Consider the following 24,098-nt stretch of genomic DNA (forward strand, 5'->3'; position numbering starts at 1 on the left):
GTGGGTCTGTCTGAGAAGGTCAAAGATGAGTCTTGCCACTGAGTTTTTTATTGACTGTAGTCTCTTCGGGAGGCGTGCAGTGATTCTACATAGGCTGTGTTACAGTTGTCCAGCCTGCTGTTGATGAAGGCCTGCGTAATGGTCCTTCTGGAGTCGACTGGCACCCACCTGAAGATACTGCGCAGCATGCATAGGGTATGGAAGCAGGTGGATGAGACAATGTTTACCTTTTGATTCATGGATAGCTTGCTGGCCAAGATCATGGTGAGGCTGTAGTCATGGTGGGTCGGTCAGAGAGAGGGCTGAATTCCGCAGGCCGTCATGCGTCGTTCCATGGTGAGATGTTGTTCCCAAAGGTGAGGACTTCTGCCTTGTCTGTGTTCAGCTTGAGGCAGTTGTCCTTCACCCAGTCAGCAACGTTCATCATACATCTGTGGAAGTTGGCTCTGGTGGAGGAGGGGGCTTCAGACAGCGAGAGGATGAGCTGGGTGTAATCGGTGTAGTTAATTATCTTGAGTCTGTGTAATCTGATAGCATTGGCCAGGGGCATCATGTACTTGTTGAAGAGAGTAGTATTGAGGGATGGTCCTTGGGGGTCACCGCAGAGGATTTTCGTGGGTTCCAAGGTGAACGGTGGGAGATACATTTTGCCTGTAAGTTATGAGGCAATTCATTTGAGGGAGTCTCCTTGGATTCCAATGTGCTGGAGTCTGTTGCCTCTGTCCAAAATACATTCCTGGGCTGCTTTTCAGAAGTCATCTCTGTCAAGGGGGCAACAATGGTGCCATATCCCTTGACAAACCTTTTATAGTACCCAGTGATGCCCAGAAAGGCTCTGACCTCAGTCTGGGTTTTGGGGGGCTACAAGGCCATGATTATCATTATTATGGCCTGAAGGGGCTACAGTTTACCCCTGCCCACCAGGTGTCCCGCATACCCCAAAAACTCTTGCTCTATCTGGCACTTACTGGCCTTGATAATCAGGCTTGCCTGATGCAAAGCCTGAAGCGCTTCCTGGAGGTGAAAAAGGTGGTCTATTGAAGCCAGCTACGTCATCAGATAGGCAGCACTGAAGGCTTCCATACCAGGAAGGACCTGGTTCACCAACCTCTGGAAGGTGACAGGGGCATTTTTGAGTCCAAAGGGCATTGCTTTAAACTTATAGTGTCCGTCTGGAGTGGAGAAGGTGGGCCTCTCCTTTGTTCCCTCTGTTAGGGTGATCTGCCAGTACCCTGATGTAAGATAATAATAATAATAATAATAATAATAATAATAATAATAATAATAATAGGCATTTGTAGAGCACACAGCTACCTTGAGCGTGGTGTCCCAGCTCTAACAGTTAAGATCAAAGGTACTTAAGTATGGGCAGCCCCTAACTGGTCAATCAGCTCATTAGTCCAGGGATGGGCTGAGCATCAGTCTTGGTGACTGAGTTGAGCCCTCTATAGTCCACACAGAATGAGTTCGGATGAGGTGCCCAGTAGGTCAGCTTTTGTTACCAGTACCACAGGGCTGGACCAGGGGCTAGTGCAAAGTTCTATCACCCCAACTTCAGCATTCTGGAAACCTCTTCCTTAAGCTGGCCCTCACCTTGTCAGACAGCCTGTAGGATTTGTTATTGACAGGAAGGTTGTCTCCTGTGTCCACATCATGGGTACACAGGTGGGTAGTCCCAGGGACGAGGGAAAACAGAGGAGTACTGCCTAACACTTAGTGGCAGTTCCTTTGCTGTTTAGGACTCTTACTAGGGAATAGGATTACCAGCTCCACTGATCCATCTTTATCCTTGAAGGCTAAAAGGTCAGGGAGAGGTCCACTCTCCTCTTCATCCTCTCCATCTGTCACCAACAGCATGGTGAGCTCTGACCACTCAAAGTAGGGTTTGAGTCCGTTTACATGGACGACCCTGTGGGGGTGCCTAGGGGTCTTGAGGTCTACCAGTTATGTTGCTTCCCTCTTCATTTCCACCACCACATAGGGCCCCGTCCAGTGGTCCTGGAGGCCCCTGGGCTCCACAGGTTCCATTACCCACACTTTCTGCCCATGTTGCAAATCCACAGTGGCAGAATTTTGGTTGTACTCCGCTTCATCACTTCCTGACTTATACATTGTCTGAAGCTTGATTCCACAAATTAACCATTTGGCTTCTGAAGGCCAGCATGTAGCTCACCACATTCTGTGGAATCTTCCTGGGAGCTTGCTTCCACCCTACTTACACCAAACTCAGTGGTCCTCTAACAGGGCGCCCATACAGAAGCTCAAAGGGACGGAGGCTTACTCCCTTCTGTGGTACCTCCTTGTAGGCAAATCGAAGGCATTGCAAGAAGAAGTCCAACTTATGCTTCAAGGCCTTATGCAGGCATTGTATTGTGCACTGCAGGGTCCCGTTGAACCTTTCAACAAGCCCATTAGTTTGTGGATGGTAGGGGTGGAAAACCTGTAGGTTACCCCACACTCCTTCCACATTGACTGCATGTAGACAGACATGAAGTTGCAATCATACACAAGGTCCTTGGGGAAGCCCACTCAGGTGAAAATCCCCCTTAGGGCCTTAGCTACTGTAGATGCAGTCATGGACCTCAGAGGGATGGCTATGGGTACCTGGGGTATGATGATCCACCAGAATCAGAAGCCTTGCAAAGGTCATGTCATGGCCCAGGTTTCCTGCCAGGGTAATTTCATAAGCCATCTCCAATGGGAAGGCCTTGTAGCATTGGGGGAACACCAGGGCCTTTGTTGTTCCATGCACAGGATCTATAGGCCCACTGTAAAGGAGGTTGTCCTCCCGGTAAATGTGATGACTTCCAGAGGCATCACCTGCTGCCTCAAGGGTTGGGTACTCCCTCTGACCCTTGTATAACTACTCCTTGGTGGGTCCTCATTCCACATGTCATCCAGAAAGCTCTGGCAGGTCACAAAGGAGAGCAATGCCCTCCTTAATGGGCTACGGAGCGGCCATCGCAGGTGCCCCATCTGCATCACTGGGAAGACATTCAGGGGCTTGTTTCCCACACCCTCTGCCTTTCCACTTCCTAGCAGATGGCTGGGCAATTCTTTCAGGCTTGCCCATTGATGGTGTCCCATTGCCTATACTTTGCAGTATATGAGGGCACAAAGATTTTAGGAACCATCTCACTGTCACTCAGGGACACTAGGCTAACCTTACTGAACTGACCCCCCCACTTACTGGGACAAACTCCTCCCCCAGCACTATACTCACCACCCCTGTGACATTTGGTCATTAGGCATCTCCGCTGTAGTGCCCATACTCAAAAGACTCATAGCACTTTAGAGTTTTAGGCTGCTGACTCTTGTCGGGGTAGTTATTTTTCTGGAAGCTAGATTGGGAATGAGATCTTTCCCTCACAAGTTGTTTTGGGGGCCTTGAGAGAACTCCTTTTTTACCCCTCCTTTTCTTCTGATTGGAACCCTGACCACCCTGTTGGGAGTCCCCCGAGATACGTTCTTGGACACACTGGTGCTAACCCAAATGTCCGCCTCCTCAGTAAGCTTCCTGGGGTCAGTAAGCTTGCTATCAACCAGGTGTTTACACAGCTCTGGAAAACAAATGTCAATCATGTGCTCCTTCAAAATCTAATTTTACAGCCCTAAATAATCATCAACCTTGCTGCCCCTCACCCGGTCCTTCAGAGTCTTGCCGGCATTATCTAAGAAATCCACCCATGTCTGTGTTAAGATCTTGTGGCTGCCCCCGAACTGTTGCCTATACTTTTCAGGGGTCAGTCAAAACCTTGTGACTAGAACGGCCTTCAATGTAGTGTCTAATACCAGTCACCAGAGAAAGAATGTAGTTCTAGTGCCATAGCTGACATACTGATGTAGATTGACAACTCAGGCACCTTCATCATGTAGAGAAGATGTTGAAAGGTGCCATGGTAGGAGAAAAAATAAGTTATAGGTATAAAACTGGAATAAAGGAGAGGTGTTAAATAAATCTGGATACTCAGACTGGAATATTTGTATTGATAGATTTGATGCCATTTCTTTACAAGTTAAAAGAGACACAACACCAGTTCAGAAACATGTATTTTCTGCAGTTCATTCCCCAGCTCTCAAAGGTACAAACAGCTGACCTCATAGGAGTTTTGTTAGTTTAAGCAAGGAATATGTTGATTTCATCTTTCAGGACTTGCTGCCGACAGTAACTATAACTACCCAGACATTCAGAATCTTCTTTTAAATTATATGATGGGAATTCTAACAATTTAGTGGTTATTTATAACAGACCAGGTCCTGCCTGTAAGAATTTACCTACACTTGAGTTTGGAACAGGTTTTAGGCAAAGTAAGGTTTCATTATTGCTATAGCAATGTTATACATTTGATATTGGAGGATTTTAACTATCCTCTTGAGGATGCGTTAGAACTAGTTACTGAAATCATCGGAGTGATTTACAAATGGTGATGTAGTCACCTGTGTTTGTGTTTGATCTAGTATCTATCGGGATTTCAATAGTAGAGTCCCTCCAGACATTTCGGCTGTTCCTACATTTGATATAGGGAATAAGACATCTAGAATAGATTATATATTTTTTCATGTCAAAGACTAGCATAGGAGCCAACAGTTAAGTGGTATCACCAGAGTGAGAATGACCATAACCCTCCTGCTGTTAATGTGGTAAATTCTATCAATCTATCAGCAAAGGCATACTCAGTGTGCCCCAGAGGCAAGTTCCAAATATCCTGGAGCTCTAATACCACATAGAAATCAAACTAGAATGAAGTGGAATACTGGACAGAGAAGTGTACACTCTACCAGTATCCTGCACAAGATCTATCTGTTTTAGAAGATCAAGAAAAACTAGATCAAGGTGATTGTTCGACCTCGCATCCTTCATGTGATATTCCCCAAACGGTTTGCCTTCCTACCTCCTGTTTTGCTGAAGTCCTGGACCTGTGGACATTACAAAGCAAGGACTGCCTTGCTTCCCAGAGGACTGTCCTGTTGCTTGACGCCTGCCTTTCTTCCTCAGAGGACTGCCCTGCTTCTATCGGAGGACTGCCCTTCTGCTTGAGGACTGCCTTGACCCCCAGAGCGCTGAGCTGCTGCTTGAGGATTGCCTGTTTTCTGTGAAGGAAGACTGGACATGCTCCCTTTATTCCAGGCTAACCTGAGTGACTCCAAGTGTCAGTTAGCTGAGCTAAAGGGACACAAGAAGCTCCAGAGGCCTTCCTACAACTGCCCAGCTGTCCTGCTGCACTGTACCTTCCTGACACTGCAACTGGACTTCCTGAGCCCTGCTGCCTTATGCTCTAGTGAGTTTTTGTTCCCCAAGAGGTGCCTCCTCAGGGCCTGGATCTTTGGCAGGCATCAGTTGAGTTTTGTTTGTGTTGGATCTAGTATCTATCAGGATTTCAATAGTAGAGTCCCTCCAGACATTTCGGCTGTTCCTACATTTGATATAGGGAATAAGACATCTAGAATAGATTATATATTTTTTCATGTCAAAGACTAGCATAGGAGCCAGCAGTTAAGTGGTATCACCAGAGTGAGAATGACCATAACCCTCTTGCTGTTAATGTGGTAAAATCTATCAATCTATCAGCAAAGGCATACTCAGTGTGCCCCAGAGGCAAGTTCCAAATATCCTGGAGCTCTAATACCACATAGAAATCAAACTGGAATGAAGTGGAATACTGGACAGGGAAGTGTACACTCTACCAGTATCCTGCACAAGATCTATCTGTTTTAGAAGATCAAGAAAAACTAGATCAAGGTGATTGTTCGACCTCGCATCCTTCATGTGATATTCCCCAAACGGTTTGCCCTCCTACCTCCTGTTTTGCTGAAGTCCTGGACCTGTGGACATTACAAAGCAAGGACTGCCTTGCTTCCCAGAGGACTGTCCAGTTGCTTGATGCCTGCCTTTCTTCCTCAGAGGACTGCCCTGCTTCTATCGGAGGACTGCCCTTCTGCTTGAGGACTGCCTTGACCCCCAGAGCGCTGAGCTGCTGCTTGAGGATTGCCTGCTCTCTGTGAAGGAAGAATGGACATGCTCCCTTTATTCCAGGCTAACCTGAGTGACTCCAAGTGTCAGTTAGCTGAGCTAAAGGGACACAAGAAGCTCCAGAGGCCTTCCTACAACTGCCCAGCTGTCCTGCTGCACTGTACCTTCCTGACACTGCAACTGGACTTCCTGAGCCCTGCTGCCTTATGCTCTAGTGAGTTTTTGTTCCCCAAGAGGTGCCTCCGCAGGGCCTGGATCTTTGGCAGGCATCAGTTGAGTTAGCGTATAGTGAAATGTTATAGAGTGTAGTGACACATAGCCGAGTGGGTTAGAGTGGAACAGCACACAGAACAATGGTGTAGAGTGGAGTAGCGTACAGTGGAGTAGCATACAGTGTAATAGCGTAGAGTGGAGCAGCACACATTTGAATACCGTGGAGTAGGGTAGAGTGGAATAGCGTAGCGTAGAGTGGAGTATAGTACAGTGTTGTGGCATACAGTGGAGTGGTGTGGAATGGAGTAGCATACAGTAGGGTGGGGTAGAGTGGAATAGCATAGAATGAATTGGCGTAGAGTGGAGTAGTGTAGAGTGTGTTGGCATTGACTGGAGTTACACACAGTGGAATAGCGTAGAGTGGATTAACAGACTGGAGCAGTGTAGAGTAGAGCGACATACAGCGGAGTGGCGTAAAGCGGAATAGCGTAGAGTGGAGTGGTGTAGAGTCAATTGGCATACAATGGAGTGGCGTAGAGTTGAACAGTGTACAGTAGAGTGGCATACAGTGGAATAGTGTAAAGTAGAGTGGCGTGTAATCGCATACAGTGGAATAGTGTAGAGTAGAGTGGTGTGGAGTGGCATACAGTGGAATAGCGTACAGTGAAGTGTTATAGAGTGGAGTGACATAGGTGAGTGGCGTTGAGTGGAGTGGCATACAGAGAAATAGTGTAAAGTGTAGTGTTGTACAGTGGAGTTGCATGTAGTGGAATAGCCTACAGTGGAAGGGCATACAATGCAGTGGCGCAGACTAGTGTTGTAGAATGGAATGGCGTACAGTGTAATATTAGTGATTAGAGTACAGTGGAGTGCCTATAGTGGAGTGACGTAGAGATGAGTTGCACAGAGTGTAACTGTGTGGAGTGGAGACGCTTAGAGTGGCATAGACTAGAGTGTGGTACTTGAAACAGATGTAGTGTGAAAGTATGTTAATGTAATGTGGCAGAAAAATATATCATAAGGTGTAGACGGCAATATTTGGTAGTAGGTGTAAATAGCGTTAGTGTAAACGCTTAAAGTGTTAAAATACATAGTTATACATTGTACCGGGGTATACCACAGTAACTTGGCAGTATATCGGGGTACATGGTGGTAAGAAGGCAGTATCTAATTGTCTAATGGCTGCGTTTACAAAACGTAAAAGGCAGTCATGTAGATCTCAGCACGCTTTTGCTGCATTCTGCATTATGGCCTTAGATATAAGTACGTTGTAGGTTTTATTGTTGTTTCCTTCCTATTACCACTTTATTAATGTGGTAATAGGTAGACAAATGTATTTATAGTGTCCTATATATTTTTTACACCGGTTTACGGAGAACTGTGCAATTTTGTACAAAAAAAAAAAGAATGTAAGTAGAGCAGTTTATAGGTATTACTGCGGTACACAATAGACTTTTTGTAAATAATTAAATATGTGAAAAATGTTAAATACACTGTAGTACACTATATTTGTGAAATATAATGTAGTTGAGTGCATTTTTAATTTTTTAACATATTTATTTTCAGTACCGCAGTACTTCCAACTAAACCAAAAAGAGGCTTGGATCCTATCACTACCTGGCCTGGACCACTCTCATATCATTAACACACAAGTGACCAGGTAGATTATTCAGTACTTAATTACTCGACTGAACTTGGACCTTCAATTCCAAGTGCAAGTGATTTATTTCACAGACATCTTAAATGTTCTGCACATATTCAAAAAAGCATTATACATGTCATAAAAAACCACACAGATTTGTCAGTGCAACAAAAATAACAATACGAACCATAAACAAAGTATCTAACATTAAAGTCATACAAAACAATGTTTACATTTTTACAAAAAACCACAGTGCTTTCACCTAAAGCATGTGCATTACATAGACACTCTTTGTGTTGTCAACTTCCTCATAGTATTTAGAGGGTACCAGTCCTTGTATTAAACAAATAGGGGGTCAAGGTGGATTTTTCACAGTTCAACACGCGCTGCCTGAGTCCTGGGCTAGAAGCACCGAATTGGTACAAGGGGTCGTATGTCCACTGGGGAGTAATTTCTTTTGGTCAAATCCCGTGTGCGCCCCAACTAAGATTGGCTTCAACCCAATTGCCAACGCGTTTCCCTTGTTCTAGGGTTCTCCTCAGGACATGGACTGGAAGGAGTTTAACTGCTGTTATATGGAGTTTTCATGCGCTGTGTTGCAGTCCATGGTGCGGTCGTTTATTAGTGATCAACACTTTATGGGTAGGTGTGCGAGGGAATCCTCCGCTTTTATTGCGAATGGCGTCTTGTATATGCAAAGTTGATTTAGTATGTATTAATATCTTGGCTTCCGTGATTGAAGTGGAATCCAACTTATTGCTCAGCTTTTAACAGACAACCTGGAGTCCATAAAAAACAGCACCACAGTACTCTGTACATTTTGTAAAAAATATTTAGAAACTTATAAATCATTTTATAAGTTTGGACAGCTGTAGGGATGAAACTTGGCAGTATATCGGGGTACATGGTGGTAAGAAGGCAGTATCTAATTGTCTAATGGCTGCGTTTACAAAACGTAAAAGGCAGTCATGTAGATCTCAGCACGCTTTTGCTGCATTCTGCATTATGGCCTTAGATATAAGTACGTTGTAGGTTTTATTGTTGTTTCCTTCCTATTACCACTTTATTAATGTGGTAATAGGTAGACAAATGTATTTATAGTGTCCTATATATTTTTTACACCGGTTTACGGAGAACTGTGCAATTTTGTACAAAAAAAAAAAAGAATGTAAGTAGAGCAGTTTATAGGTATTACTGCGGTACACAATAGACTTTTTGTAAATAATTAAATATGTGAAAAATGTTAAATACACTGTAGTACACTATATTTGTGAAATATAATGTAGTTGAGTGCATTTTTAATTTTTTAACATATTTATTTTCAGTACCGCAGTACTTCCAACTAAACCAAAAAGAGGCTTGGATCCTATCACTACCTGGCCTGGACCACTCTCATATCATTAACACACAAGTGACCAGGTAGATTATTCAGTACTTAATTACTCGACTGAACTTGGACCTTCAATTCCAAGTGCAAGTGATTTATTTCACAGACATCTTAAATGTTCTGCACATATTCAAAAAAGCATTATACATGTCATAAAAAACCACACAGATTTGTCAGTGCAACAAAAATAACAATACGAACCATAAACAAAGTATCTAACATTAAAGTCATACAAAACAATGTTTACATTTTTACAAAAAACCACAGTGCTTTCACCTAAAGCATGTGCATTACATAGACACTCTTTGTGTTGTCAACTTCCTCATAGTATTTAGAGGGTACCAGTCCTTGTATTAAACAAATAGGGGGTCAAGGTGGATTTTTCACAGTTCAACACGCGCTGCCTGAGTCCTGGGCTAGAAGCACCGAATTGGTACAAGGGGTCGTATGTCCACTGGGGAGTAATTTCTTTTGGTCAAATCCCGTGTGCGCCCCAACTAAGATTGGCTTCAACCCAATTGCCAACGCGTTTCCCTTGTTCTAGGGTTCTCCTCAGGACATGGACTGGAAGGAGTTTAACTGCTGTTATATGGAGTTTTCATGCGCTGTGTTGCAGTCCATGGTGCGGTCGTTTATTAGTGATCAACACTTTATGGGTAGGTGTGCGAGGGAATCCTCCGCTTTTATTGCGAATGGCGTCTTGTATATGCAAAGTTGATTTAGTATGTATTAATATCTTGGCTTCCGTGATTGAAGTGGAATCCAACTTATTGCTCAGCTTCTAACAGACAACCTGGAGTCCATAAAAAACAGCACCACAGTACTCTGTACATTTTGTAAAAAATATTTAGAAACTTATAAATCATTTTACCTTTCTAATACCACTTTAATTGAGTCCTCAAACCTAATACTTACCTATATCTAAGGCCCTAATGCAGAACACCGGAAAAGTGGCTTTAAAACAACACGGCTGCCTTTAACTTTTGTAAAAGCAGTCATTAGCCAATCACATAAGGCCTTATCATTGCTATGTTCCACAGTAGTTTTGCAAAATTCTGCGAAATAAAGCGGCATTTGACTAAACTACTGCAACAACAATTATCACTGTTTAAATGCCTTATAACTTAAATAAAAAAATACTTGCCCTACTTACCGATAACACCAGAAGGAATCATCTGCACACCATCATCTACAATCCTTTCAAATTTAATGGAATTCTGCCTTGGCATTTGCCCGCTACACATGAGTACAAAGTCTATGGAAAAATGCATTGGCGCCCAAACACATTTTGAGACACCCCCTTTAATCTTTGATCCCCCATGACCAAACATTGCATAACTTTCCCCACTCCACCAATGTAGAAAAAGCAATGGGAGAACCCCCCCCCAAAAACATTTGGACTGACTGACTATTGCTATGTATTGCATTTGTAGATGAAATGCCTGGTTGTGCGCTGAAGAATAAATTATTGTTCCATTGATTGAGGTCTGTATATGTACCATGAAATTGCAAATCATTCTGTTCGTATACCCTTTCCCGGGAATTTCCATTAGGAAAACAGTTGGCTAATTAATAAAACAAACGTCTGCCACATTTTTAAAAGCTGACAGTGTCGTCTGACAACCCACCAATTTGCCTGACACGGGTTTTCCAACTTTGTTCAACTAAATTAACTATTTCTGGCAAATTGTTCTATTTTGTATAAAAACACAAAGTAGCTCAGTCACAATTCTTCCTTCTCCTATGAATGTTAAATTCCACAGACATCCTGATTTTGAATCGCAGCTTACGCTGCACTCAGAAAGGTGAGGGTAGCCACAGCGGTTTTGGAATAGCAACTTAGGTACTTTCATTCTTGTCTCCTTACAATAGACGTGCTGAGTAGATGGGCAGAGGCACAGAGGAAAATCCCCTGAGCGGGAAGGCACGTCAGGACTGACCAGGGGGCAGAAATAACACATGTAGTTCCACACAGGTATCCTAAAGGAAAAAAAAGGGAGTGATCAAAGGAAAAGAGGAAAAAGGAAAGGAATAACAGAGAGAGAGATAAGACAACGGGCCACAGAGTGAGGAGGACAGGGAGAGGCAGCTACACAGAACAACCAGTGGTGAAACCAGAAAGCTCAGTGAGCACAAGGAACTGACTCTGCAGAAGAAAGGAAAATGTCAATGCAGGCAGGCAGATGGTGCAGGCAGTGCAGGTGGGGGAAGGGTATTACATCACTCACACCCCACCTTGGCAGCACTACCCCCGTTCAGCCAACTGGCCGACCCAGCTACGCCAGCACCCCAGTGGAGGAAATGGATTGGTCGCTTAGAAAACTATTTTCAAGCGGCAAGGGCAACGGACGGGGCAATCAAGCGGTCGATAATGCTTCAAATGGGAGGCGATGAACTTTAGGAATTATTTCAAGATCTGCCCAACACGGGAGACCAGAAGGATTATGAGGTGGCCCTAGCTGCGCTTAACCGACACTTCGATCAACAACTAACCCCGATTTCGAGCACCTCAAGCTGCGTCAGGCGAAGCAGCAGGAAGGGGAGACAGTGTATATGTTCTTTGCCACAACGAGAAGACTTGCGAGCTCCTGCACTGGAATAGATAAGCAACTAGAAATAAGAGCACAACTTATACAGGGGTGTAGTTCATCCGACCTGAGGAAACTGATTTTACGACAACCAGGTATCTCTCTGGATGAGATACTAATCCTGGGACGGTCACATGAGCTGGCAGACGTCAGAGCAGGGGAGATGGAGTCGGCGCCAGCACGAAGGTTGGCAGATACCAGCCAAGTACACCGGGTGATGATCAAGGAGGAACGTGTGGACGCCATACAGAAAGGAGGAGGATTAGGCAAAGGCCACCCAAGTACACGCCAAGGAAAACATGGCTGCAACAACTGAGGGATGGAGAATCACTCGCCAAGAGGCTGTCCGGCATATGGGAAGGCGTGCCTAAAATGTGGAAAAATGGGCCACTTTGCCAAAGTATGCATGAGCACAAGGTCGACAGCAGGCGCAGGAAGTCGAGGGAAATGGCTCGAAAAAGTCAAACAAGTGACAGGGGCAACAGGAGGGGCGGACAAGCTAGATGCTATATGCCAACTATTCCAGGTCATGGAAGACGACCAAGATGACGAGGCGTGGGTGGTCTCCTTCACGGGCAGGAATAACAAGAAAAAACAGCCACCACTGATGTGCCAAATCACAATTGGCGACAACCAAGTGATGGCACTCATTGACACAGGGGCGTCTGTGAACGTACTGGATGTGACCCATCACAACCAACTTAACCCTAGACCACAACTAATGCCCAAAAAGGCATGAATTTTCACATATGGAGGTGACACCCCCATTCCACTGCAGGGGGTTATAGTGGTATAGGTCAAGCATGGCGAAATCACCGCACAAACCAAGTTTCATGTGACGAAGGACCATGCTGGAACATAACTTGGCTGCCATGCGGCAGAGGACTTAGGGCTTTTCATGTTTGCGCACCAAATTCATTAGATGCATGCAGCGGACATCATGGCGGAATCCCAACACTGTTTGCAGGATTGGGGTGCCTTAAAGGTTTCAAGGTGAAGTTGCACATCGATAGGGGGGGTCAGACCAGTGGCTCTGCACCCCCAGAGGGTGCCATTCCATCTGCGACTATTGGTGGAAGCGGAGATGGACAAACTTGAGAAGGCAGGAGGAATCGAGAAGGTGTCGTGGCCGACGCCGTGGGTGTCTCCGTTGGACATGAGTCTCCCCAATAAGGCCATCAAGAGGGAGAGACACATAACACATACTATCGATGAGATTTTGTAACAGACATCAACGGTGTGGGATGGTTGGGGAAGGTGGATCTTAACTCCGGCTACCACCAGTTGGTGTTAGATGAGGCCAGCTGGTACATCACAACAATTTCTACCCACGTGAGGCTACGCAGGATCAACCGGATAAGCTTTGGAGTGTCCTCGGCAGCCGAAGTTTTCCAGGATGCAATTCGTGAGGCCCTGTCTGGGTTGATCGGAGTTATCAACATCAGTGATAATGTATTGATATACTCGCAAATGCTGGAAGAACACCACAAGAGGTTGTGAGCGACATTGACAAGGTTGGGGGAACAAGGCCTAACCCTGCACAAAGACAAGTGTACGTTTTACTCAACTGAGGTACAGTTATTTGGTTACAAGTTCTCGAAAGATGGACTTCAGGTGGACCCAGCTAAAGTAGAGGCCATCAGGGCAGTGGCCATTCCTCAAAACCTGACAGAAATGAGAAGCTTCCTCGGGATGACAAATTATTGCGGCCGATTTACCCCGCATCTGGTGACCCTTGCGGAACCACTGAGGGCACTCACAAAGTAGGATACCAAGTGGGTCTGGACAAGTGCAGTGGCACAATCATCTCAGGATATGAAAGGGGCTCTCCTAAAAGGGGCAATGGTGAGATACTTCAAACCAAGAAGTCCGACAGAACTCATAGTCTATGCCAGCCCGGTGGGGCTAGGAGCAGTGCTACTCCAACAAACGGACCGACATGAGTAGGTACCTATCGCATATGCCAGCAAAGCACTAACGGCTGTCGAGACTCAATATGCTCAAGTGGAGAGAGAGGCACTAGCAAACAGGTGGGCATGCCAACACTTTGACATATATCTATGCAGACACAAGTTCAGAGTATTCACCAACCACAAGCCCTTAGTGCCACTCTTTGGAGGAACTGCGAGGAATGGGCCCCGGAGGATCAAACAGTGGGCCGTACAACTTCAGCAATATGATTTTGAGGTGCTATAATGGCCAGGAGCGAACAATCCGGCAGATTACCTGTCAAGGCACCCGGTGGCCATGGATCCTCAAGGGCAGAAGGAAGTCGATGGAGGAGATGAGAGCTTCATAAAGCTGACACCAGAACTTGCATGTCCCTGTGCACAGTCGCTGGAAGAACTGGTGGAGGACGGCTGTTTGACAGATGTCAAAGAAGCACTGAGGAGGCACAATTGGAGGAACTTCCTTGATGGGGTCAGAAGACTGACGGATGAAGAAAGAGAGACAAGAACCTGTCTGTGGCGATGCTTGGACAAGCTCATCAAGAACGAGGAAAGCCTGGTGCTCAGACGACCACTGAAAGTGGTGCCCCGGAAGATGTGGAGAAGAACAGCGGAATTAGCGCACCAAGGTCACCAAGGAATTGCCAAAACCAAGGCCTGGCTGAGAACCAAGGTATGGTTCCTGGGGGTGGACAGAATGATCGAGGAAATAGTGAGAGAGTGCCACTCGTGTCTCATAATGGGAGGTGAACTGCCCCTACACCCAATAATAAAGGAAGAAGCTAGCACCCGGCCATGGACAGTAATCAGTATGGATTTTGGCAAGTTCCCGGATGGGCGTGCTACGCTGGTGATGATGGACCAATACTCAAAGTTCCTGATGGTAGAAGTGGTGCCATCGACAGCATTCAAACACGTCAAGCCCGTCCTGGAAAAAACATCTGCGATGTTAGGGCTGCCTGAAGAAATTCGAACGGACAATGAGCCTCCATTCCAAGGAGAGGAGTTCAGGGAATTCTTGCACCATCGAAACATCAGGCATAGAAAGGTGACTCCTCAATGGACGCAGGCCAATAGGGAGGTGGAACGCTTTAGGAGGACCCTCAATAAGACACTGAGGATTGGGGTGGATCAGCAAGTGGAGATGGAGGGATGTCTGCACCAGTTACTAAGGGCATACCAGCAGACGCCTCATATCACCACAGGGTGATCCCCCAAGGGAATTCATGAAGCGACATGCGGTGAGAGATGTGGTGCCGGTGAGTTGCCAGTGGACCCCAGGAACTGTAAATATTGATGTGGCTCAAGCCAAGAGGAGAACGAACAATGAGAGCGCTAACCGTCGCAGGAGAACACAAAGGCTTAGTCCGGAAGTGGGAGACTGGGTAGGGGTGAAGAACCGCCATCAGGGATCGAAGCTCAAAACTCCATTTGAACGCAACGTTTGGACAGCTGTAGGGATGAAAGGGACCATGGTCATTGCCCAGAGAGGGAGTCGACAACTGGCAAGAAATGTTTCGTGGTTCAAGAAGGTCTGGTCTCCGGGGAGAGAGAGGGAAGGTGAAGCATCAAGAGCAGCCCAGGAGGTGACTGAGATCGAGAGTGGGTGTGTGGAGGTACATTTGATGTCAAGAGAGGAGATGAAAAGAGCGTCAATGGAAACTGAAGAACAAGAGAGGGAACAAGAAGGAGTGGCAGGAGATAATGGGAGAGAGTGTGAGGGATTGTCCCTGCGTGGATACCCTTATCGGCTAAGAGAGAACCTTAAACTGAGCCAGAGGTTGAGAGACTATGTATGCTAGAAGTGATAGCGGCAAAGTGGACTATTTGATTATTTTGTTCACCAATGTTGATGACTTTCTTTATTAAAGGTTATGAGGGATGTTGTGAGCCATTCGTCCACTGCAATTAAATGTAGCCATCTCAGCCTACTGGCCCATGCGCGGACCAGAGGCTATAAATAAAGGGGTCGACAACCGCTCGTGATTGTCGTCACTACCACCTAACTGAGTGTTGTGTGCTCTATGACCACTGTAGCAGTAGGCCCCTGTTACCACCTCTATTATCCCCGGTAGCCCCCGTATTCCCTGCACCACAAGGTACAAAATGATTAAGCTCGCAGAACACAATAGAGAATGTGAAGTTTGACAAATACTTCTGTTCAGGTCGCTATTCACCCCAGACGGGCGAGATGTAACTGGTGAAGTTGAATAACTCATCTCGTCTTGCTTGCAACAAGAGCAGAAAACATTGGCAGCCACAAAAATATTATTAAGAATATCATATTGGTTGAAATTGTAAATCAAACTCTGTCTCCTCGAAAATACTTTGCTGAATATCACATTGCAACTTACCAGATGGAAACGGCTTTGGAGGATTGAGGTCTATGAAGGGGACTCTGACATAGCAAGGGGCCCGTCGACACTTGTCCACGTCTCCATTTTGCTGTATCATGTCAACAATCTCTTGTACCCAGGTGGTGCCTGTTAGGAAGGGACAGAAATCATTACTGCACTGTCAGGGGGTCTTCATAAATAACAGCCTGCATTTTGGGGCAATTGTACGTACAGACAGGGTGGTTGTGTGGTGTTATTTAACCATCAAATCATACTGTTGGACTGGAGGAGACTAGGACGGACCCTTCAGACTTTACAAGCAACCTAATGATCCACCATCTCACTGTGAATCATTTGAATGGATCAATCAGGAATTTTGAGTGGTTTGCCTCCTATCAGCCATAACATTAAATCTCAGTGCACAAGTGGAAGCATTTGCCAATTTGTAGTGACCATGAAATAAGTGATAAGCCCAGCATCCATGTTTCTGCCTGCTGAAATGCAGGTGCTTTTCTGGACTACGTTTCGAACCAGGAATCCACTCTAAAATCAATAAACGCAAGTTGCTGACACCCACAAGTCACTATAAGACTGCAGACCTGCTTTCATTTACCTGCTAACTTTGCATTCTATTAAGATCTGCTTTTGTGCTGCTATATATATTGAACCAGTCGCAGCCGGCATGACTCGCGGGTGGGGGAGTCACGTGGGGGGGGAAGGTTTAATAAAAATAAAAAAAACGTACCTTCGCCGGCCTGGTCTTGCATCGTCGGTCCTGCATCGTTCTCTGCAACAGGAAGCAGGTAGCTTCCCTCCCATCCCTTAAGCCACTCACAATGCTGGAATGGCAGCATTGTGATTTGCTCGGACGCCAACCACACAAGCGTCTATGGGGAGGCCATTTTTTCCATGTAGGCTGCATGCAGCCTCTATGAAGAAAATCGAGAGTGCGCATATCTGGTTACAATCAGGGCCCACAGCATTGGGCTAGCCACTCCTCCCCTGCCCACTCCCAACCAAACCCTTCTGCTTTCTTGCAGTGCGAGAAGCAGAAACATAAAATGGTATTTATAATACCATTTTATGTTTCTGCTTCTTGCACTGTGAGAAATCAGTGGGGCGACGCTCCTCCACCCACATGGAGAAGCCGCCTCTGTATTGAACGTGCCATTAAGTAGAGGGCTACTGTTTTTATGTGATGTTTTATGAATTTTAGATGGATATTCAACAGATTTTTGTACATTAATTGCTGTGCCTTTTATCTATGTATTGATGGTTTTGTTTATATATTTGATATTTAACTCGCATAATCCGGGTGACATATAGGACCCCTAATGATGGGCTCATTAGGGGTCCACTATGTCACAGGATTATGTGAGTCCTAAGTCCTAAGGCCTTTTTTGAGGTTTTTGTTCCTTTGGCTTTTATCTGAGCACTGTGGTAGCTTTTTGTCAATTTATGTAGTATAATTGTTTTACATATTTATATTATCATAAGCTGAGATTTGTATTTATAATGTTTTAAAGTATGTATATTGTCTTGCACTGTATACTTTTATGGTTCATTGAACCAAAATGAAGTTGATTGATTGATGAGACTTGAAGACAATGTCAACCTCCTCATTTAAGACATGCAGCACTAATATCCTGCAAGTTAGGTCTTTTCTAGACATAGGCCTGCCACATAGCCAGTGACCTATGTTGTAACCAGTTGGGGAAGTCACCAATTACGTTATTGTAGGGGGCAGTAGCCAAATGGATGCAGAAGAAATGTATGGTGAGTGACAAAATACTTTGAGGTAGACATGTTTGTTGGACCTAAGGTAGAAGTGGTTCTCTAAGTCTGTATCATTCATCCCAGTCATACTAGATGTCTGTGTGCATGAAATCTTGAGTTTCATCAGTGCACATTCATGAGTTTTCAAATCACTCCATCAATAAATTGGTGCAGCTGCAAGGAGTTGCTTTTACCATCTTTGATATGGAATGCTGCACAACAATTTCCAAGCCATCTATATTGGTCATGAATGTTTTCCTAGTATCAGACCTTGATTAGTGTAGTATTGTTTAGTTGGCTTTGTTAAGACGGACGTTGCAAAACTGCTAGAGCAGTTAGTCAAAGGTCAACCAGAGCAGTCTCTTGCATCTACAACACTGTCAGATGGTAAGAAGGAGTAACATATTTTTTCATTGTGTTAGGAAAACATTGCCCTCAACCTCCCAAACACATGCTTTTTCATTTGCGATGATGTTCTTGCCTCTAGCTATGTGACTGTGTTAAGTTATTAGTGCTTTAATAACTGATTCTTAGTACCAATACGCCATTAAGTGAAAGTGCTCAAATAAGAAATATAACAATCAATGAACCATGTGCATGACTCAAGAGAGCTATGTTGCCATCTCCTCAGGCTGTTTTCTCTTTTAGTCTGAGTGAGCTGAACAATCATGCAAGCCTCCTGAGGGTACTCTCGTTTCACTGGTGCTGGCTACTGCCCTCTCTACCTAAAAACTGTGAGAGACTGGTGGTGGTGGTAGCAGCATATTCAGTGCTATAGGTACACACCTTTCTCCTGCACTCTGTGGAGGAAGTGCCTATCTGCCTTCTCCAGGTAGAAGTGTTGTCCATTCACCATGACCAGGCTGCTTTAGCCTCCATCAAGCCTGAAACATTCCTGGAAGAAAGCCATACTTGTGGTATAGTTTTGGTTGAATGTGAAGTATAAAGATATGCCTTGCTGGAGTCCATTGGACTGTGTGTGTTTGTGTGTAGGTGTGCTCACACTTCCAAAAGGAGGTGGGCTCGTGCAGGTTCTATGCAGGACATGAAAGTTTTTATGTTTTGCATTCCATTGTCCTTTCCCTAGGTACATTTGTTTTCCTGGTAGGGAGGATAGCCCCTCTGCTCTAAAGTCGTAGATATGTTTCTGCCAGAGTCATACCAGCACACACTCCCTCCTGGCCTCTTGTCTGGGGCTGATACACTTAATTCTTGGATGAGCTCTCACCAGCCTAGGACAATCTACACTTGACCACAGCACTCCGCTTCCCCTGATCATGCTGTGGTCATCTTCATCCAAGTATGAGGATGTGTAACATCCAATTGTTCAAGACTGATAAGTACTGGCCTCCTTGACCAGTATCAATGGACAAACTATACGCAAGTGTAACTGAGAAGTATTGTGATACAGGGTTAGGATGTTGCTGATTCCTCTCTGCATTTCAGATAAGACATATGTCTAGGCCCTAGATCTGAAGAAATCTTTGCTGTGGCCGACCTGTGTCTGACGGAAGATGTGTCTTTCTTAGGAAAGAAGCTGTTCTGCACCTTTCAGACAAAGTAACCTACTGACAGCTAAAGTCAGTTGGCCAAGCCCTCTTGTTTAAAATGTTCCCAATCACATGGGTGATGGGGGGTGGGGGGGTTAACTCCTACTTCTCACCTGGATTCTCACTGAGAGCCAAGGGGAAAATAATTTGGTCATCAAAGGGAAAGAAGGCAAGCTACGCAACATGTAATTCTGTGCTAGAGATTTAGCACTTTCAGGAAGATATTGACAATGAACTACTGCTCAGAATAACACACAGTGCCCTACCCACTATGAACACCCCAATGACATTTTCCAGCCCACAGATAGTGGAGAAGCAGTGCAGGGATTGAGGGGGTCACAACAATGTGCTCATGAGACAGTACATGCGGTGTCCACAGCTCTTGTTGACATGAGTTAGAAAAATGGGTTCTAACAGGTGGAGGAGGTCACTGGAGGAGATCTACGCCTGACAAAGTGTTCTGTTGTCTGCAAAACTCAAACAAATACTGGGTAGAAGCCCAGGTCAGTGTGCCAGTGTTTTCATAAACCAGTGACAAGGAATCTGTATTAAGATGAGTGGAAATTACTTGAGCGCCAGAGCTAGGATCTCTGAATGCTGGCTTCCTTCCAGTTAGGGACAACCTGAGAAAGACCCAGTCTAGGGGCTGCTTTACACTGTCTGGAGAAAAGGAGAAGCTGCCTGCTGGAGAAACAGGATTGTTGGACCCCAAGCTTCAGAAGATCTGATTGCCTTACTGTACTAGAGACTTTGGTTGAAGACCTGCTGGAGAAGTTGAATATGCGTTTAGACAGACTATCGGAACTAAATATATTGTGGGGCAAAATATTGTGTCAATAATATTGAAGGCAAAAATATTGTGAAGGTAAGTTTCTGTAGGTAAGTAAAGTTTTACTATATCTAACTCCACATATATGTCCTTTGATGATATATTTCTTCAAGGTATGTAGATGTGGAGTTAAGAATAGTAAATCTCTACTTACCTAGTTGCACTTACCTTCTGGATATTTTGGTCCTCAATATTTTTGACACAATATTCTGTCACACAATATTTTTGGTTCTAATATTCTGTCTGTGGTCTGCGGGAAGAGGTTAAACTCACTTCAGTGAATAGATGCTGCCAAAGCTCTCTGTAGAGGATGCTGCCTCAAAAAGGTGAGCCCAGCTGTGCATTAAGGACAAAGAAAATGTGAGCCAAATTCTGAGTGTCGGGGGGGGGGGCTTCAGGAAGGTGGTACTTGTGATTAAACTCCAGTAATAGAAGCGAAAGGATGCACACCCAGTGGAAATCTATGGTCTGGGGCTGGAGCTATTCTTTAAAGTAACTTCTGCTTGTGTGCAGGATCTTTGCAGCTGCGCTTGTTGACTGAGAAGACACTGGCACCGCCACATCAAAAGACCTCAAGCGTTATTGTGTAGTAACCTTCAGAAAGCCTGTGAGCATTTGGGTGCTTCAAGACGATCTCCAGTGCAACCTGCTAATCTCAACATTACCCGCATCAGAGGTGAGGGTACCAACAACTAACCTATCCCTGGGGGCCCAAGGGCATGAATGTCTTGACCCAAACAAATATCCTCTGTGGGACTACCTATCCCACTATTCAGTGGACCGGAGGGGACGGAAGAGGCGAGCCCCTTAGAACTGTTTTGGGTCTATAGAGCACATTTGAAACCTCAGCTGCGCAGGAAAGAAGTCCATCTGCCACCTCTATCGTGAACTTATGTTGCAATCCTGACAACTGTCCATCCTTTAGTCCTCTAGGCAGTAGAATCTACAGATCAACTGAAATATAAGGCCATATATTGGATGAGTAGAAATGCCAAAATTCACTGTGGCTTTTATAACCACATTTTATTGGTGAATTGGGTAGGCTGGGTAGGCCACCTTACTAAAGACCTGATTTAGAGTTTGGCAGATGGATACTCTGTCAAAAACAGATTGGATATCCCATCTGCTGTATCACAAGTGCCATAGGATGTAATGCTCTTATAATACGATATCTGTCTTGTCTGTTAATTGTTTCTTGGTTCTGTCAAATTTAGCTAAGAACGACTGACTTATGGGGACTGTATCCAAGCCCCCACTCAGACAGTACTCGCAGAAACATTGGCTAACACTAGTTCCTACACTATTGATTCTGATGTTAGTCCTACAGTAAACACTCTGCTCACATTGGAGCACTGTGAAGCACAAGAAGTTCCTGCCCCATTATATGAGAATATTGCAATTAAAGTATTAGGTTGCAATAAAGCGGGTCTAACTGCTAAACTAGATCGGGCAAAATGGGTTGAATACATTACCATGTTTGATACTGTTTTACTCCAAGAAGGATGGGCCATTGAAGATGTTATTTGCAATTGCTTCATTTGTCATACATTTCTGCCCTACCCCTGCTCTCTGGCAAGGCTATGGCAGGTTAAACAACTTGCTTTAAGGTCTTGCCTACTTGTTCCATCAAGCTGATTGTAATGCTCATTTGGGAGATGTGTCCGTTACATTAGCAACTCAGGACTCACAGGGAAAATGTTGTATGGCTTCTTATTAAGTTGTGATTTCTGTATTGCCTTAAACTTAAAAAACACAATTAACAACATTTACAGTCAGAGGTTGCTGTGCTACTATCCACTACATATTCATCATAAGGAGCTTGTCTACCCTGATATTAGAAGGGGCTATACAAGCAAGCATACATAGTGACCACTGTAGTGTCCTGCTGGACACGTTCTAGTGTCTCAGCAGGACCTGGAATTATCAGCCACTCCCTCGAGATCCATCCACACTTAGACCCCACACCCATCCAAAACAAGCGTCACAAGAGACGTGGGCCTGTTAATAAAAGTGACCAATGGCACGTGCTCATGGTCAGTTTAGTAACAATACACTCAGTGGCCATGTACTCGTTTACTAAGTATGTGGGCCTTGGGGCCCACGACTTTACAACCACAATCTCCTTTTGTCTCTATTATAACCTCCTAAAGTAGATCTAAGGTGCTGTCTCAGGATCAATTTAAACTCTCCATTAAAGATAATGGGTGAAGGCTGATCTGGAAATGTCTTAACATGGGAAAAGTATTATGTCAACTAATAAGGAATCTGGACCTCAACTATAGTTGCTTATAACCTGATATCAAACCTACTCTTATTGTTGAAACCTTTGCAATTTGGGTATTAAGACAGGGGCCCTATTTTTAAAACCAATGGGGATAGTGATGGGTTTTGGTTTGATGAGGTCTGAGAAAGAGCTAAAAAAAAAAAAGGCTGCGAAAGGCACCAAAGCCTTCTCCTAGGAACAGGGATGATATAACAATCTGCAGGAAAGAATATAAAAGGGACTGAAAAATTGGAAATCTTGTTTACAGCTTGCGATATAAGAAAACACAGTTTTCTCATGTGAGCTCAAAGGTACACAGCTGTTTTAGCAGGTAGTTAATTCAAATACATTCTCCAAAATGCCCAGGAAATTTTTGGGTTCCAATATGGGTTCAGAAGATCGTGCACATCGCTTCACCAGGATTTATTGTCCCCAAGACAGTGAATGGGATTCTAATAGTATAGCAGTGCTACAATTTCCTATTAACATAATGTTAGAAATGGGATTTCTGGTTGGCTAAGGCTTGCGCCAAAGCCAGGCAGAAACCACCACTCTAGTCAGGGCAAGGGAGTTACACGCCAAAGATAACCCCTGCTCACCCCCTTGGTAGCTTGGCACGAGCAGTCAGGCTTATCCCGGAGGCCATGTGTAAAGTATTTGCGCACACACACAGCAGCAACATCCCAGGCACACTACAAAAGGAACTCCACACAAGGTTATATCAAAAATAGCCTTTGTATTCTCATAACACATTAGAATAGTAATCACATAATATACATGGTGCCACCTGGCACTAGATTATATTTACAAGGGATTATTTACACCTGACAGGGCCAACTGGACCACTATCAGAACCATCACAGAGTGAACTTAGTAAATGTAGAACTTATCATAAACATAGAACACAACCAGTAACTACTGGTAACCACTGAACTCAGCATCAGCCTGTAACATAAACCACATTATGCACAGTATCACGTTAGGTGCGAATACATTCTGCACCAACCTCACCAGCATACACACATTATGCAATCCTCTCATAAATCTAAACACATTAGACCCTAACCTCCTAAGCATAACTCACATTAGGGGCATAAATCACACAATGAAACATAATCTCACCAGCATAATTGATAATAGGCAAAACAACCTCATAATCATAAAACTACATTTTAGAGGTATAACACAGGGTGCATAACACATAGTACATACATTACATTTCCTAGCACCACATAAATCACATAGGGCCTGGCGCCCTACAAACCTAATGGTCCCCCTGGCCACCTGGCCATCTCAAAAGGGGCTCAAATGCCCTATGTCCAACAGTCAGGGCGCGCTGCCAATGCAGCGGAAGTCAAGGGTGCGCACTCTGCGCAGGCTTGAACGTTGCAGCTGGCACTAAGTGCTGCGCAGCTGTGAATACCAAATGTGGGGCACTGGCACCGACTGTGCCCTGCAAACAAATATGCCCCAAAAGGTTGCAGCTGCCTGCGCTCTTGCAGGGTAGCTGGGAAAGATGGCCAGCAAAAACAAGCACTGGCACTAAACGTGCATCTCAAGCCCCACTGGGGCTCTAAAACCAATATGGCCCCTA

At 44.8% G+C, this 24,098-nt stretch overlaps 1 protein-coding gene across 9 annotated transcripts in view; it reads right to left on the reverse strand.

The window, feature by feature from the left end:
* The window catches only part of LOC146811923 (sulfotransferase 1C2-like), a 393,580-nt gene that overhangs the window by 167,101 nt on the left and 202,381 nt on the right, over window positions 1-24,098 (reverse strand). For all 9 annotated transcript variants that reach the window (XM_085618884.1, XM_085618888.1, XM_085618887.1 and 6 more), the window contains one exon: window positions 16,105-16,233. In XM_085618884.1, the coding sequence (XP_085475010.1) occupies window positions 16,105-16,233 (129 nt within the window). The remainder of the gene's footprint in view (window positions 1-16,104; window positions 16,234-24,098) is intronic.

This window comes from Triturus cristatus, chromosome 7 (genome assembly GCF_964204655.1).
Source record: "Triturus cristatus chromosome 7, aTriCri1.1, whole genome shotgun sequence".
In the NCBI taxonomy this organism is placed as follows: domain Eukaryota; kingdom Metazoa; phylum Chordata; class Amphibia; order Caudata; family Salamandridae; genus Triturus; species Triturus cristatus.